Genomic DNA, 17,292 nt, shown 5'->3' with positions numbered 1-17,292 from the left:
TACTTTTGTACTGAATCTACATTCTTCTTTTCAGGAAAGAAGTTTACAAGGAGAATTTTGACTCGTTGTTGGGATAGTATATCAGATGTATTATCTGTACTTCTAAATGGAAAGAATTCCTGTGGAATTACCAGTAGTATAGCTCTAATGTTAGGTACAGAGGGTGCCAAAGAGGAAAGTTTCAGAGCCAGAGAAGCTATATGTATGAGTCTGGAGGGGCTTCAGAAAGCTGCTAGACTCTGCTGTATTCTTGGTAAGTATTTCTTTATGTCTTATCATAAGTGAAACAGAGTACTATCATGTATAGACTTACATACATGATTCATTACAACGAATTTTGTTTTCTTGATGTTCATGCTCATACTGGTGTTAATACTTCTATTTTGCAGTGGTGGATCTAGAGATTTACATAAGATGGCCCTATTTCAGAGCCCCAAAGTTTTCCTAAAAAATGTGAAATAGTAAGCTTAATTATACACCATGCAATAATGTTTTTGACCTGTCAGTCCATCATTAATTTTCTGGACTTTTTTTAAACGCTTGCAGAATATTGAGCTGATTTTTTGGTGTGTGATTCTACCATGATGATTTGCGAACCAAGTTTACGTTTTGTTTCACTTCACTGATTTTTACGGGCCTTGGACTTAGCAATTTTCATTAGAATAACAGTTTCCAAATTGTTATGTTGAGATATTGAGCTGATTTTGGTATGTGATTCTACAATGTACCATGATGAATTACTTAAGAAGTTTATGTTTCGTTGAGATTGGCTATGAATTAAGGCCCTTTGAAACACTACTTTTTTTCTAATACTTTTTATTTGAGTGTCCAATATGTGGACATGTGGGATATGTGAGTGCATTCACTAAGGTTCTTTAATTTTTGTTTGAACTTCATTGCTTTCACAGTATTTTTTTAATGTTCTCACTAGTTTACATAATTCAAACAAAATTAGAAATAGAATCAGGATGTAATCTCTATTTTCTTGTTGTCCAGGCACATCAGGTAAGTAATAGCAAAACAAGCATCACTTTCTTGTTAATCTTAAAGGTATGCCCCAGAGATGTGGAAGTGTGTTCTCGCAACTAGCCACTACCTCTTGTGTAATGTTACATACACCCAAAAGTCCCATGTTAGAGAGGAAACTTCCAGGGAAACAGGGATCCAGTGCCAAACAGAAACCAGTTAAATTACATGCATCACATGTTCTCAGTATGGATGTAATGATGACTACAGGTCTAGAGATGGGAAGTCACTCAGCAGAATGTTGGAAACATTTATTTAGGTAATTGGAAAAACAATGTACTCTTTCAGCTTATGGTCAATGACATTGTATGGCAATAGAAGTCTATTTTTATCTTATTCTAGTTCCTTAAATATATTGTGGCAGGACGGCCTACCTGCATTGTAGTAGGTAGTGAGATTTAAATAGCCAGTTAATTGTCTGGGCTAAAGGATTAATTCTTTAGCCCAATTGGTTTGTTGCTGGCTTGTCACCAAGCGGTCTAGGGTTCGATCCTAGGTGGTAGAGTATAATTTTGGGAGTCAAATCATGCTCTCTCGTTACATTTGGCGCCCAACGTAAAAAAACCATGGGGTTTGGTTAGCTATTGAGCTAGTGTTAGAGTTGTGCATGGTACGGAGAGTGCATGGTACGGAGACTCTTAAGGTGGGGGAAATGTGGCAGGACGGCCTACCTGAGTTGTAGTAGGTAGTGAGATTTAAATAATTAATTAATTAATTAGTTAATTAACTTGGCTAAAGGATTAATTCTTTAGCCTAATTGGTTTGTCGCTGGCTTGTCACCGAGCGGTCTAGGGTTTGATCCTCGGTGGCAGAGTGTAATTTTGGGAGTCAAATCATGCTCTCTCGTTACAATATATTAGAACTATTTTTTTTTAGAATGCAAATGACTCGTTATATCACTTGAAATAGTTAATTGTTCCAAAAATTTCAGATGTACAGCATTTATATCAGAATTAGAACACACCTACTTTAGTCAGGGAAACAACCAATCAAATCTACCCAAACTACAACATGAACAAGCTACAGTGGATGTTATCAATGAGTAAGTACATCTATTACCTTTTTTTATTGTGTTAATGTCAGTATAATATAAAACAGTAATATCACAGTGAAATGTTATAATACCCCCCACTTTTGAAAAGTGGGAGGTATATCATGGTAACGGTGCCTATTTGTCCATTCGTCTTTCCCCTGTTCTAATCCTCAACACCTCTGAAACCACTGAAAGGAATTTGATGAAACTTTCAAAGATTCTTGATTACATGATGCCATTGTGCACCTCCTATTTTGTTTTTCTGCCTGAATGTCTTTTGGAATTTCCTGATGCAAAATATGGACTTCTTCATTTGTCGACAGGGTCATTGTGTGTTCACAACTGTTTACGCATGTCTGTTTCAGGGATGATATGTATGGTATACCAGTAGCTGCTGCCACACCTGTGGCTCCCAGGATAAACATTCCTGACTTGATAAATCAGAGTAAGATAGAATCAGCATGGGAGAGGTCCCTGACAGGAGGAGGTGTACTGAATGCTGTTCAGGCTTCACAGGCACTATGTGGATTATCACAACAAGTTGACAGGTAAACTTATATTAAATGTTTTAAGTGTAGGCAATACTTACACTTGATGCAATTGTTGTACATGTATTTGTCTTTTGAAATTTAGAGTGCTTTCTAGTATGCAGTTTTTTCCAGTTGAATCACTGATTTGTGTTTCATCATTGGTTCATACCCAGTGGTTTTTCTCAGACCACTTACCAGACAAAACGAAGTAGAGTTATTGAATGCTGGTTTGTACCACTAAATGGGATACAAGCCTTGTGTTCTTGGTTTATTCATAGCTTTAAATAAGGGGAGATCATTAGTAATCTTGTCAAGAGAGCAGAAGACTTTAAATTATTTTTTTATTCCCATAGACTATTTGAGGAAGCAGCAGAGAAGTTAAACATGTTAGCTTTACTGGAGTTTCTGAACAAACTGTGTGAATCAAGTCAAGACCAGCTGCTGAAGATGTTAAGACATGATTTGGAGGAAGAAGAATCAATGGAGCAGTCCCAGCTACCCCAGAATGCTTTACACTTGTACAGGTTACAGGAAGTACTGATGAAAATTGTCAATAGCAACAGACCACTCCTACATCTGATGAGGGTCTGGAGTGTAGTGTCTGGTTTTCTTGTTGAGGTTTGTATTTTGACTCAATAAAAGAAAGCTTAAGTAACCATTTAGGAAAAAAGAATGTCTACAAAGGCCAAGCAAATTAAGTATCAGAAGATTTACTTTAAAAAACAAAAATACAATGAAACAGACAAAAGACCCATTTATCTGGCATAGTCAGAAACTTTAGCTTTTCAGTAATCATGTCATAGTAAAGAAACTAATCAATAACCATAAAGAGTCATTTTCTTTGAAATATGACAGGATTTTGTTTTTAAATACAAATTTGATAAATTATGAAATAAATATTCACTAAGTAACCTGGAAACAAATATAAAATAATGTAGATAACTATAGTTTAAGTCAATGATTTTGTGGAATAATGAATTTTAACTTAATAGATGTTAATTTCCCAAAATAATTTCAGGCTGCAGGACACAGAGTGAGGAATGTATCTAAAATGGCAGTGACATGTGTCCATGACTTTGTTCAGGGTATGATCAGTAATCATCAAGAATTAGAACATTTCCACATCAATGAGTTTCTCTGTAAAACATTTGAGAACATGCTGTGTTTAGAACTGTGCGACCAGGATGTTCAAGATCAGGTCAGTTTTGCTTTGAGATAATTAATTCTAAATTAACACACTACTGTTGGGAAACCTCATAGTTTTCCTTCTGGATAGATTGTGAAATTTATGTTAACTTCATGATTATTACTGTCCACTTAAGTAGGGATAGATATTTCATTTTGTAGGAAATTTGTGCAGGATTATGTTGGTAATGATTGTAAATAAAATGAACAGATTCTTAATTTTAAAAAATTACTGACAGTATAATACTTTCTATGATTCTTGTACATGTAGCTGTGGTTTATGTATTACCATTAAATACAAACTGTACATAAAACATTTATTGAGTTCAAGAACAAAACAGTTAATCTTAGCATTTATTATTTAAGGTTGTGTGTTCTGTATGTGAACTAGTAGAAGCCTGTACAGCGGACCTTAAGTCTGGTTGGAGACCATTGTTTGGTGCTCTGAGGGCTGTCAAGATAGAACATAGCCCTGATGATGAGATTAATGAGATCAGACAGCGCCATGTGGCTGCTGTACTTGATGTGTTTGAGGTCTTCCTAAATACAGACAATATACTGGTGTTTGCCAATGCTACTGTGGACTGTATACTATGTCTTCTGAAATATGTCAGGGGACCGGGTGAGAATTATCTTGTACATTTGGAAAGTAAGATCTGTCTGATCAATACAAATTTTAGTTATCAGTAACAAGAAACCTAAATTTTAACAGCACCTTGTGGTAAGACAATTATAAAATGGAGTCTCCATGAATTATTTCTTAATTAGAAACTCATTTTTACAGAAGTGCATGGCTCTCTATAGGAAATTGTAGTACATGTACTTTCATAGAGTCAGCTTGTATAGAGGAACTTAAAATGTTTCTGATGATGAAATGATGCCATACTTTTATGACTGCAATGAAGTATATAAAAAGGGCTTAATTAAGATACACAAATGGTTCTTAAATGCTGTAACAACACCCAAATATATATCTACTTGGCTACCCTCGCTATAAAGTGTGGTGAGAGTGATTTGTACATCTCAGGACTTCTCAAGCATACAACTACATGTATATTACAGGGGATTATGAGGATGATTCTGATGATGACAGTGACTCTGGTAGTGATTTCACCATGGTAACTCAGGGAGAGACACTGTGTATACCTGCCCTGGGTTATCTGAAGAAGTGTAATGGTATTCTACAGACTATGTGGAAGATGCCTGCCTGTCCTGTGTTCAATGGTGCTCATAGGTACTATCAGTTTCTATATGTCTACTATATTTTCGTGTCTATAATATGTATTTATGTATTGTATGCAGTGCACTTTTGAAGGTCAAAACATGCAAAAAAAAGTTTTTAAGAAATAGATTGCAGTAGAACTTTGTTTGACAAAAGATCAATATTTTGCACTTGATCGGTCAATTTATTTACCTTGATCCAGTATTTCTTCCAAAAATGTGAATGAAAGAAACTTATTCACACTAAAATATCGTGTAAATATCAGTAGCTACATGAATTTGATAAAATTAACACAGGACATACGAAATGACTTATTTTAGTTGTTTCATTTTTAATCTCTAATTGTGTTTTTTAAGAAAGAAATATTGTACAACCTTTGTATGAAACATGTTATTAAGTCATACATTTAAACATGATTTGAAGAAAATATCATTTATAATTCAATACTTAAAGATGAATTTGATGATTAGATAAACTTTTCACTTCCAGTTTGTTTGTTGACATTATACAATCTCTTATATGATTATTATTGGGGTTTTGAAAGAACCAAACTACTGATACTGATTCAATTAACATTTTCTGTAGAAATATTTTATTTGCCACAATATGTGTATTTGAGAAAAAAAGCCTGAAGAGTAAAAAAACTTTTATGGAACAGATGGTTCCAAGTTAAATGCCATTTATGATATGTTGTTGCTCATATTTTTTTTGTGTCGTTTTTTTCTAGAATTAATTCTCATACCTCAAATCACATTGTTGATGATTTGCTGCCAAATTATGACATGGAGGATTTCAAATCTCAATTTACCCAAGATTCCAATCTCCAGGAATTATCTACTAAAGGTAATACCTCCTCTGTCAACAAAGATATTCAAAGACTGCAGGAAGAGGATGAAAAGGATTGTACTAGTCTAGATTCAGTTGATTCAGGGATAACCTTGACCTCAGAGAATCAATCAGAGACTAGTCTACAAACAGAAAACAATGATAAAATTCAGTCAAAAAAGGAAGTAGATAAAGAGTGTGCCGAAAACTGTCAAGCTGCTCCTGAACCAGCAGCCAACCAGACTTCTGAATCCTCACAAGCTGACAAGGTAGATAAAGACCAAAACCAAGTACCAGCAAATATTCAGAAGGTCAGCACAATTCCAGCCAATGTTCAGAAAATTCAGTGTTCTGATTTCCCTGCCAATGTTACTATGGCAACTGATTTATGTACCTTAGAAGGTTTGGACAATGAGTCTGGTATATTACATGTATGGTTTTTGATGATTGATGGTTTGGCAGGATGTGTGGCCAGCTGCCCAAAGAACTACCAGCCTGAAACTCTTGACATGTTGTTTGATCTTCTCAAAGCAGTTCATGATGTCCCAGGTATGAGTAGCTTTAAGCAAATTAAATATCTCAATTCAGTCAGTGTGATTTTAATCATCGAAGGCAAAGAAATATTCAGTCAATTTTTTTTAAGGACATGAAGGCACTACTATACATTGCATGAATGTTTTTGATAACTGATATCCAAGTCTAACATAAAATACCTTTCTGATGGACATGTCTGTTGCAGTTTTATGGTGATTCTTTTCAGGTCCTTTCTTTTCCTACTATTGTGTAAACCATTTACTGTTACCCATGTTGCAGTCTTGGTTGAGAACAGGAGCAAGGAGAACAGGATACTGGGATACAGGTTCTACAAATTTTAAACAGTGTTGTGGTCTGACTGCAGATTTAGTCGTAGATTTTATAGTGAATGCAAAAGGTTTGTCATCTATCAGTTAAATGTTTTTTAGCATTAAGTAAAAACATCATTGAGCCACTCCTCCTATACCCTTCAATTCATTCTTATGAAATTTTATAGGAAGGTTGCATGTCATGTGGATGTCCATGAGGAAAGATAATTAAGATGCAATGACTACACAGGGTGATATTCCAACTTGAAGGGTTTGACATGTTAAAACCTTGTAGGTGCAACACATCCTAAAGTGCTTAATGGATTTTGATGAAATTTTATAGAATGGAATGATTATCTTATTTAGTAAATTAGTTAGGATATTTGATACCTTATTTATCTGTATATATGAATTGTATGTTTGTGTGTTGTCCTCTTGTACATGCATGTGACTGAGGTTAGATAAAGTACTTGTCTTGTTTTGTCTTGTATAGAAAAGTAGATTTTGTTGACTCTGGTATTATGCCTGACCTTCGGCTAATCTGAAACATATAGCTTTTTGTTGACTCTGGTATTATGCCTGACCTTCGGCTAATCTGAAACATATAGCCAATTTTCAAAAACAAGGGGGATCCATTGAATCCAAAAAGTTGTAAACCAATCACAATTCTAAGTTGTCTTGGGAAGCTTTTCACTGCAATTTTGAAGGATAGACAATACACTTTCTCAAATAAAAACAATATTCTGTATGGAAATCAAATGCGATTCAGGAAATCATATTCAACTACAGACAGTTTATTCACACTTTTTTCCTTTTTTGAAATTCTTATAGCAAAAAGTAAAAAACTATTTTGTGCCTTTATAGAATTTGAAAACGCTTTTGATACAGTATGGAGAGATGTACTTTGGTAAAAGATAATACTTGGCCATGTAAATGGTAAAATGTATAATGTTATTCTAAATATGTATACAAATGTAAAATCCTTTTTTGAAATTCTTATAGCAAAAAGTAAAAAACTATTTTGTGCCTTTATAGAATTTGAAAACGCTTTTGATACAGTATGGAGAGATGTACTTTGGTAAAAGATAATACTTGGCCATGTAAATGGTAAAATGTATAATGTTATTCTAAATATGTATACAAATGTAAAATCTTGTATTGTATATAACAATGACAAGTCTGGTTATTTCGAATGTGTGTCAGTCAAGATGAAAATCTCTCACCTTTTCTTTTTGCACTTTATCTCAACAAATTGCAAACCTTTCCGAAAAAATGCAAATTTATCGGGACTAGATACTATTTCAAATTGTCTTAATGAAGCACTAGATATTTTTCTTTTTTAACTTTTCATTCTCATGTATGCTGGCAGAGTCCACCACAAGCTTGCAGGAAATTTTAAAAGCATTTAATACATATTGTGAAAACTACAGGCTCAAAATAAATATTGAAAAAAACAAAAATTATAATTTTCTCATATGGTAGACAGAGACAAAATCTAAAGTATTATTTAAATGGATCAGATTTGGAAACTGTAAATTAGTTTAATTACCTTGGAATTTTATTAAATAGGACAGGAAACTTCAATAAAGCTATTAAAAAGTAGGAAGAAAAGGCCAGAAAAGCAATGTATGAAGTTCTAAAAAGAAGTATGCATAATTTGTCATTTGAGTGTCTAATCTACCTTTTCAATAAAATGGTTAGACCTATTTTACTATTTGGAGCTGAAATTATTTTACTTTATGCAGATCAATATCATACATAGAAAAGGTTCAACTAAGGTTTTGCAAACTCTTACTCAGAATAATTCATCAACTCCAAAGTAGAGGATACAATGTATATGGTGAACTTTGCATAATGCCAGTGAATGTTGATATCAAAGTAAGAACGATATCTTTGGGCACATCTATTGAATGAAAAGGAAGAAAAACTTGAGCATATTTCCTACAATGTCTTATTTAATTTATATATGGAAAACAATTATGAGTTTTCTTGGTTAAAACTTGTAAAGAAAATATTGGACAATACTTGTTACTCATATATATGGTTATGCCAAGCTGTTTGTAATTAATACTGATTGGTTAATAGTTGCATTAAAAATAAAATTGAAAGACCAATTTACTCAAGAGTGGCATGCTATGATCTGAAATTCCCCTAAAGTGGTTAATTATAGATTATTTAGAACAGAATTCAAATTGAAAATTATTTAACAGTTCTTGAATACCAGGACTTTTTCACTCTTTGCACTTTTGGAACCACAAATCACATTGCCAATTGAAACAGGGTTATGAAACGCGATCAAAAGAGGTAAATGACTCTTAAATAGGAGACAAATTTCATTTCATTATGGATTGCCCCTTTTTCAATTGAAAAAGATAATAAAAGCCTGTCAACATGACCTAATGTCTTAAAATACTGACAAATTATGTGTTACAAAAATTGAATAAGCTTGGAAAAACTTGTAGACTTATAAAATGCATCACAAAAACAGATTTTCTCTAGGCTTGCCTTTTAACCTTCTTAAGAAGTGAATGTTTTCCTGGAGTATGAATGGGTGTGTGTGTGTGAAGTAATTTGGGAGTGTGTATGTGTGTGTGTGAGTGTGTCTTGTCTTATTTTTTGTTTTTTGTTTGTTTTTGTTCTTTTCATTATTATGTAATGTTTCTGTACCATTGTATTTTATGGTTTATGAGAATGATATATATGTATTGTATGTATGATTGAAGATAATTAATGTTAGGTTGTTGCAAGGTGATTATCTAACTGAAGGTGTAAAATGAGTAAAATTTGTTTGAAGTTGGAGGTGTTATTATTATTTTATTTTTTTTATTTTTTTTTGTGAGTCGCTCATAGTTTATGTAGTCTTTAAATATGGCAGTATAGAGAACATCCTATGAAGTCTGTTCCATTAGTTTTTCAGAAACATTGTTAATCTCCTTTGAAAGTGAAGTTGTGCTTTGTAAAAATATGCAATCACAGAGATCTTATTCATATGTATATATATGTACATTGAATGACTAGTACAAGCCTTTTTCCAGACAAAGATGATACCAACATAAGGCTGAGGGAGTTCATGTTAAAACAGATGTTAGACATTCTGATAGAGTGTGTAGCTCAGCCAACAGAGGTCATCTCAAGACTTGGTTGTTCTTGTATCAGGTATGATAATGTTTGGAATCATTACATGTCTTCTCTTTTAGCTTAATCTGGTCAACTAATAGCATGAAATAGATGTTTGACTATAACCACCACTCAAGACACTTTATTATAATTATTACCCTTTCTTAGTCCAGTTTTATTGGTTTACTGTGAAAGTTATTTTACTCAAGGGTTCCAATCTTCATGGTTAAGGGGAAAATTATCAATTTATAGATTCTTGAATTACGAGGTTTTACAGACAAGTCTATATCTTAAAATGAATGATAAATTTGCTTTTTGTTTGGAACCAAATTTTGTGGTTTACAAAACTCACGAAAACTACAATAATTGGTACCCCGTGAACAAATATACTTTCACAGTATGTATGAATCTTCATGCAGACCCTCTTCTATAGTGGTAGTGTTTCATTCTTTTGTTGTTGTTCTGAATGATGTATATGAATTCTTTACAGACATGTGTTCCTGAGTGCTGGAGAATCATTCACAGAAGAGATGTGGCAGATCAGTGCTGTTGCCATGGATAAGGCACTAGATGTCACCACCTATTTCCTTCAACAGTTGATGTTACTTTTCAGTGTTAACTCCGATAACTTTTATGGTGACCTTGGACAGGTCAAGGTTGCTATGAGGAAAGACAGTACACCTGTTGAGTGTGAGCGACTCAGACATCTTGCCCAGCAGGTAATAGTAGATTTAAAATCACATTGTTTTAGATGTAAAATGCTTTTGGGAATCACATGTTTTGTACTTATTGTTGTTCCAATACATTTAAGAGAAAGATATTTTATTTCAATTTTACTGCTATCTTATGAAGATGATATGAATATTTTACATCAGTATAGAGCTTAAACTTTTACTGATCATTATTGTGTTTATAATTTACTAATACCCAGGTATATGTATTTAGGGATTTTTGTGGTTGTTTTTTTTAGTATTTTAATTCAACAAAGAATGTCTGTGATCATGATAAAAAGCAATCATTAACAAAACAAATACTTTTCTTTGTATAGAGATGTTCTATCTTTTCATATCAGTTCTATTGAATGGTGTCATTGTTATCATTGTAAAACTCAGATTATCCAATTAATAATAAATTGTATAATGTTTTCCACATGTAGATGAAGGAAATAAACTGTTGACTCTGTCTCCTTTTACAACAAAGGCATTGTTTTATGTTGACCCAAAATAAACTTAAATCTATACATAGACAATTGTTGTTTGTTTTGTGATTGTTATATACATTGTGTTAATTTTTGTGATTAAATTTTCTAGTTGTGATTTGTGTGTCAGTAATACAACAAGTCAGCACCATTTTGTGTTACAGTATAAACAGACATCTCCTCAATTAGAACCAATGCACTGTATATCTGAGGATAATAATCTTATTTTCTACAAAATTAATAGGTTTTGCCATGCAGTACTGTATCATCCCTTTAAAAAAACTGCCAAAGATATAATACATGTTTTAATTATGATTAATAACAAATGTATATAACAATAATTATTAGGTAAAGTATAAATATTTACAATTTCAATTTAACACTTACATTTCCACTCAGGAAAAATTCTCATAAAAGCACTGAAGATTTGGCTTAGATGTTATGCAAGATGAACCTGCTTTGCCTTAGTTTTTCCCTTTTGATTAACACATTCTTACTATTTTCGTGGAAGGGTTTTTATATCCTGGAGTGCCATTAGGAATCTACGGGTTAAGTATTTTCTTCTTTTCCCTCCATTTTTACATTAGTTCAGTTTTCATTCATTGAAAGTGAAATCATCATCGTCTAAGGACAGGGTGTTAATGATATCCTCGTCATACAAGTCTCTAGATGGCACTGCTATCTCTGTTGTCTTCCTTCTAATATATTCAAAGTACATTCCTCTTACTCCCTCAATAATACTAATTCTCCTGTTGATTTGTGCTGTAACTATTGGTAAATCCTGCACTTTAGATTTTTCCACCATGAGATGAAGGTCCATAAGTTTATTTTCCAGAATGTCTATCTGTTGTCTGGCCTTCCTCATATAGCTCTGAGCTCTCATGAGCTGCTGAAATCTAGATCCCCTCACTATGGTTACTGTTGGTTCAGTTCTCCTCATCACTGTCAGGGTTGATTGCTGAAATCTTCCTTCTACAGACATATCGTATTTTGATCTCGAAGGCTTACAGAAAAAGTATGATAAGTCACTGCTCTTCCTTTAGTAGTAGGCACTTTTAGCACTGCCGTGAAGCACTCTTTCTAATAGTGTGTGTAAATGAAAAGTAGCACTAAGTTGATAAATGTAATAGTTCATGAAAAACTTACCACAATGGCAATTTGAAATTGATTAGCAGCAATCCCCTTTGGATATCTTCTTCTATATTTTTGTGTAAGAATAGATTTCAATACTTCCAAAGAGCAAATATAACACCTTTTCTCTTTCAACAGAAATTCTAGTTAATACAATCCCTCTCTATATTTCTTTGTGACAAGTTCCTTTGTTAGTTAGTAAATACATAAATTAATTGTGTCTCCACTTCACAGTATGTTTACACCTCCTACTGTAATGAGTGATAAACAGTTTGATGCTTTTATGATAACCCAGTAGTATATTTATATTAGGTGCCAAATAATACTCTGTTAGATACATGCAATTGTTAATTATCAATGCAAAATATCTGTGGAGTATAACTACCTGAGGTCAGATTGATTTATTACACCTTGACCTAATTACTTATTTCACCTGTTGGAGTAAAAGTTTTTTTGTATAATTCATTATAATTAAAATATTTTTAATAATTGATATAATTATAATTACTCTCTTTAATGGAGATGTCTCACCTGAATGATAAACAAGTTTATTTAGAATTCTGGAAAAGCGATTTTTTTATTTCCAATTTCATTTTTTGTATTAGATTGCTGCCTGATTAAATACTTTCTTTAAAATGATTGAGCTTCATTTTCTACATATCAACTCAGCAATAACATATTTTTATCTTGAGAAACATCTTTTGTAGAAATTAAGGTTTGATTAATAAAAGTCATGTTAAAATGAATTTAAAACTCCTAAAACTTCCATTTGTATGGAGTTAACTATTATCTGCAACCTGTGGGTCTTACTCACTGAAAGGCTACTACTGTTGCCAAGAAGAATTTCATTATACTGGGATCAAAATATGAATATTTTCCTTTATTTTTTCTCATTTATTTGAATCATTTTGTGTTTTAAAAAAAAAGAAATCATACACACACAAATTCGAGGATTGGAAGATGTTTTGATCTTTTCAAGTCATTCAATTATAGATTGATATGAATTTAGTTGTCCAGCCTAAAAGTATTATATGGTGTATTGTAAGTTTTTTTTTATATCATTTCAGGTTTTCCTTCTTGATACTCAGATAAAGAGAGATGTGGACCCTGAGTTCGAGAATGAGGCTGATAAATCATTTGTTTTCTTGTTATATAAACCTGGTACTGAAAACAGTCTGAATCCTGATGATATTGTTACAAGGTAGGAGTCACTGCTTCACTCCCATTTTTATTCCTCTCCCAAGTCAAATACAAAAACATATTTTACCATTTGCTCTTGTGACAAATTTGTAAAAACGTGTATAGTTTTTTTGTAAAGGTATAAAATAAGATAATTTTGTTTTCTTCCCTAGTTTCTTAAGATTTTAGCTATATTTCTATCGATGATCTGCCTGAACATATTTAAGTTTTAACTTAAAACACTGATTTTTTGTATCAAAGACTTGAAACAGAAAGCAACCTAAAAATGAGAAAATTATTCTACTTGATTTTCTAGAATACCATTCAGGAATGTGGTCATTGGTTTGTTGTCCAATCAGCTATTGTTACAGACTGTTGGAAGTATCCTGCTCAGTAGTGAGCACCTGTCAAGTCAGAAAGCTAATGATAGCAATACAGGTAATTAGCACACCTTTGAAACTTGATTATTTAAGATTTGTCCATCATCACATCAACCAAATTGTGTAATGTGACTGTGACATTATCAACCTTTTTTGATGTTGAAAAAGTAATCAACGGAACCAAGGGTATAGCAGCAAGGGTCTGGAAATTTTGACAGCCCATGCCGGACATTTTATCAAACTTCACCTGATGTTTTCGTCAATCTTTTACATGCTCAGATCAAAAATAAACTTAAAAAATGTTTGTATGTAGTTATTTTTAAGATAAATGTTGGAAAGTGTGTTATTTCATCACATACTCTGTCTTTTACAAAATATCAGAGCGAGTGAACACATTTGGTTTGGACCACTCATGGACGTTCTAAAATGTAAACAAAACATCGTATCTCTCGGACTTTTCCATCACATAGGCAAACAGCTGAAACCTTCTGAGTGATGGAAAAAATGTTGATTATTTATAAAAGGAAATCACGAACACATTTTGCATATTGATTTAAATGGTCTGTTGACTTCTGTGTTAAAACAATTCAATCGACGAATTAATAATTGCAAAATACATGTACGACTGATTCGTAGTTTCAGTTCCATGTGCTTTCGTTATTACCTCTGAAAAATCTGCGGGAAAATGGTGGACTTGTTAATCTTTTTCTTAATTAATAAATGTATGAAGATTCTCCGAGTTACTTCAATTAATTTGTATAGGCAGTGGGGCTGCACGTGTACCGTTAATTCAATTATGCAATCAACTAATCAGTTACAGGTAAATCACAGTCACAGGTGACTGCACATTGGCTAAAATTAACACACACCTGTCAATTAATTTCCAATAAACAATTAGGACACTGGTAGACAGGATGTTTGTACACTAATAAAACCACACAGACTGTAATTTATAAGGGTTGACAATTTTTGTATGTCCGATATTGGAAAATTGACGTCTGTCATTTGCAAAATTTGTCAGTCAATGACCGTCATTTTTGACTGTTTCTGGATCCATGTATAGCAGTAATCAAAAGAATGTAATCCAGGGACAAGAACCAGACATGTAAAACAGACAATTGAATTGATACTACTAGTAATTTGGTCTATTTGAAATAACCTCAATGCCCATGGTGAACCTGTGAATATAACCTGCTCACTTGTTTGAGATTATTTCTTTATAATTTGATTTGATTATTAATTTCTCATCTGGGCAAGATAGGTTATTTTACATTAACTAACTTATTACTGTGACATCATTAACATTGATCTGTCCACAATACGCACTTCAAATAAAACAAAACTAAGTTGGGACAAATTTTGCAACTAGTTGAAATAGACCAGTTCCAATTTCAATACAAATTTAGGTAGGTTAGTGAGTGATTTAAATAGCTCTATAGGTAGAAATTTGTCCTACATTTTTCCAATGTCCCCTGTTTCACTACCATAAAATACCTGTGTAATCAATTGGACACTGTTTTTTTTAAATGTTAAAGTTTGAATAACTCAATTATGATGGTGGATGGCAAATTCAAAGGTTAAGATCATCATAATTGACAGCTATTCAGATTTGAAAGACTGTGTCCAAAAGATCACACAGGTGTTCTGTGGTAGTTAAGTAGGACACATTGGACACCTGTCAGTAAGGAACATCAAGTTCATACATTTTATTACAGGTCTACTGAATCACCTGTCAGTAAGGAAGATCATCAAGTTCTTACATTTTATTACAGGTCTTCTGAATTACCTGACAGTAAGGAATATCACCAAGTTCTTACATTTTATTACAGGTCTACTGAATCACCTGACAGTAAGGAACATCATCAAGTCTTACATTTTATTACAGGTCTTCAGAATCACCTGTCAGTAAGGAAGATCATCAAGTTCTTACATTTTATTACAGGTCTTCTGAATCACCTGACAGTAAAAAACATCATCAAGTCTTACATTTTATTACAGGACTTCTGAATCACCTGTCAGTAAGGAACATCATCAGATTCTTACATTGTTTACGTCAGTCCTACAAACTTGCTGCTGAATTTGACTCTCGACCAGGTCTGAAGTTCCTCATACAGAAAGTAGCCAGGACAGAGGTAGCTGTCAATCTTTACAAGCAGGCAGGGGCATCAATGATATTCTACATCCATACATTACTACAGATCTGTATCAACATTCCAGACCTGAGCAGTAACCACATCAAATGTATTACTGGGGTAGATCACTTTATAAAGGATATCAATCAGCTGGAGTCAGAATATCTAACCAACAAAAGTAAGATGGAGGCTTGCCCATCTCTTTTCCTACAGTTGTTAAGGAGTGTTTGTGATGAACTGTGCCATACATATGTAGATATTCTTTATGATGAGTCTTCATCTAAAGTTGATCAGATGTCAGAGCAGCAGGTCTTTTTCATCATAGCTCAGCCAGATGAATTCTCCTCCAACTTTGTAAAAAAGAAGAAAAAATCAAGATCCGAATCAGAGACTTCACAGGATAGAGAATGTGTCATAACCACAAAAGATGTTCCTCTTCAAGGTATGGGACATAAGACTACCATCAGATATATTTATTTATGGGTGTTTTTTTAACATCTTTGCACTGCAAACCTCAAATAATTTATATATACTTGTAGCAAAGTCTCAATTAGATATTTAGAAACTTGTTAACAAAATAATTTTAAAAAATTGCCAGTAAGTTGAACAAACCATAGTCTGAATATCAAACTAGTTACTTCAGATTTTCAAATTCAAATTTATATTCATTTTGAAAAAAATATGTCAATTTGATACAGATTTAACTTGGAGTATTTTACTTTACAGAGGTGTACCAACAAGCAACTCCAGAGCTGTTAACAGAGGAAACAGTTGATGATAATTTTGACACAGCATCAGTATCTTCCAAACATATGAAAAGTAAACGAGAAATACGAGAAGAACAGGAGAGCAAAGTGTACACCCTGGCAACAGACACGCTCATAAAGTCACTAATGACCGAATATAAAAAACGCAAACAACACCATGCCATGCCAACCTTTGTTAAAATATCCAAGGAGAAAAAACAAAAACCAATACTCAAGAAATCTGAAAGCATTGATGAGACTATTGCTAAACAGAGGAAGTCTTCAATAATGAAGGTAGTAAGAGCATGCATTGTTTTGTTTATTGTTATTTGTTTTTAAGTTTTTACCAGACAGTCAAAAAGATTGAACTATTGAACAGGTTGACCATTAATATTGCCCTTATTATCTTCTTATTTCCCTCCCTCTAAAAAACAGCAAATGTAGTGGAGATTTTAATAGGAAATAATGATAAGTATGTAAAAGGATAACCTCATAATGAGTGTAATGTATTTAACTTGAAAAAACTCTCCAGATTGTAATTAACACATAAGTGAATTGTTCAATTTTGCAACTATAAAATTTATGTGATATGGAGAAAAAATTAAAAATTGGAGTTAAAACTACTATGAATGAAATCATGCCACATTTTTTTTTTCAGTATAAACCACCACTAAAATAATTCCTTACGGTAAATTTCAATACATGAATTACATCTTATGTTGCTGTCTTTAAAAAGTACATGTAGT

At 32.9% G+C, this 17,292-nt stretch overlaps 1 protein-coding gene across 3 annotated transcripts in view; it reads left to right on the top strand.

Annotated features, from left to right (window-relative positions):
• LOC148614954 (brefeldin A-inhibited guanine nucleotide-exchange protein 3-like) overlaps positions 1-17,292 on the top strand; it is a 42,392-nt gene that overhangs the window by 21,868 nt on the left and 3,232 nt on the right. For all 3 annotated transcript variants that reach the window (XM_088589507.1, XM_088589508.1, XM_088589506.1), the window contains 16 exons: positions 35-253; positions 1,051-1,285; positions 1,958-2,068; positions 2,425-2,607; positions 2,943-3,207; positions 3,608-3,787; positions 4,141-4,396; positions 4,837-5,008; positions 5,724-6,370; positions 6,582-6,752; positions 9,699-9,819; positions 10,271-10,499; positions 13,177-13,310; positions 13,605-13,726; positions 15,667-16,242; positions 16,527-16,840. In XM_088589507.1, the coding sequence (XP_088445633.1) occupies positions 35-253; positions 1,051-1,285; positions 1,958-2,068; positions 2,425-2,607; positions 2,943-3,207; positions 3,608-3,787; positions 4,141-4,396; positions 4,837-5,008; positions 5,724-6,370; positions 6,582-6,752; positions 9,699-9,819; positions 10,271-10,499; positions 13,177-13,310; positions 13,605-13,726; positions 15,667-16,242; positions 16,527-16,840 (3,935 nt within the window). The remainder of the gene's footprint in view (positions 1-34; positions 254-1,050; positions 1,286-1,957; positions 2,069-2,424; positions 2,608-2,942; positions 3,208-3,607; positions 3,788-4,140; positions 4,397-4,836; positions 5,009-5,723; positions 6,371-6,581; positions 6,753-9,698; positions 9,820-10,270; positions 10,500-13,176; positions 13,311-13,604; positions 13,727-15,666; positions 16,243-16,526; positions 16,841-17,292) is intronic.

This window comes from Perna viridis, chromosome 6 (genome assembly GCF_037379345.1).
Source record: "Perna viridis isolate PV_CMFRI_1.1 ecotype Kerala chromosome 6, ASM3737934v1, whole genome shotgun sequence".
Lineage (NCBI taxonomy): Eukaryota > Metazoa > Mollusca > Bivalvia > Mytilida > Mytilidae > Perna > Perna viridis.
The sequence above is the reverse complement of the archived record's forward strand: the minus strand, read 5'-3'. Positions and strand labels throughout refer to the sequence as shown.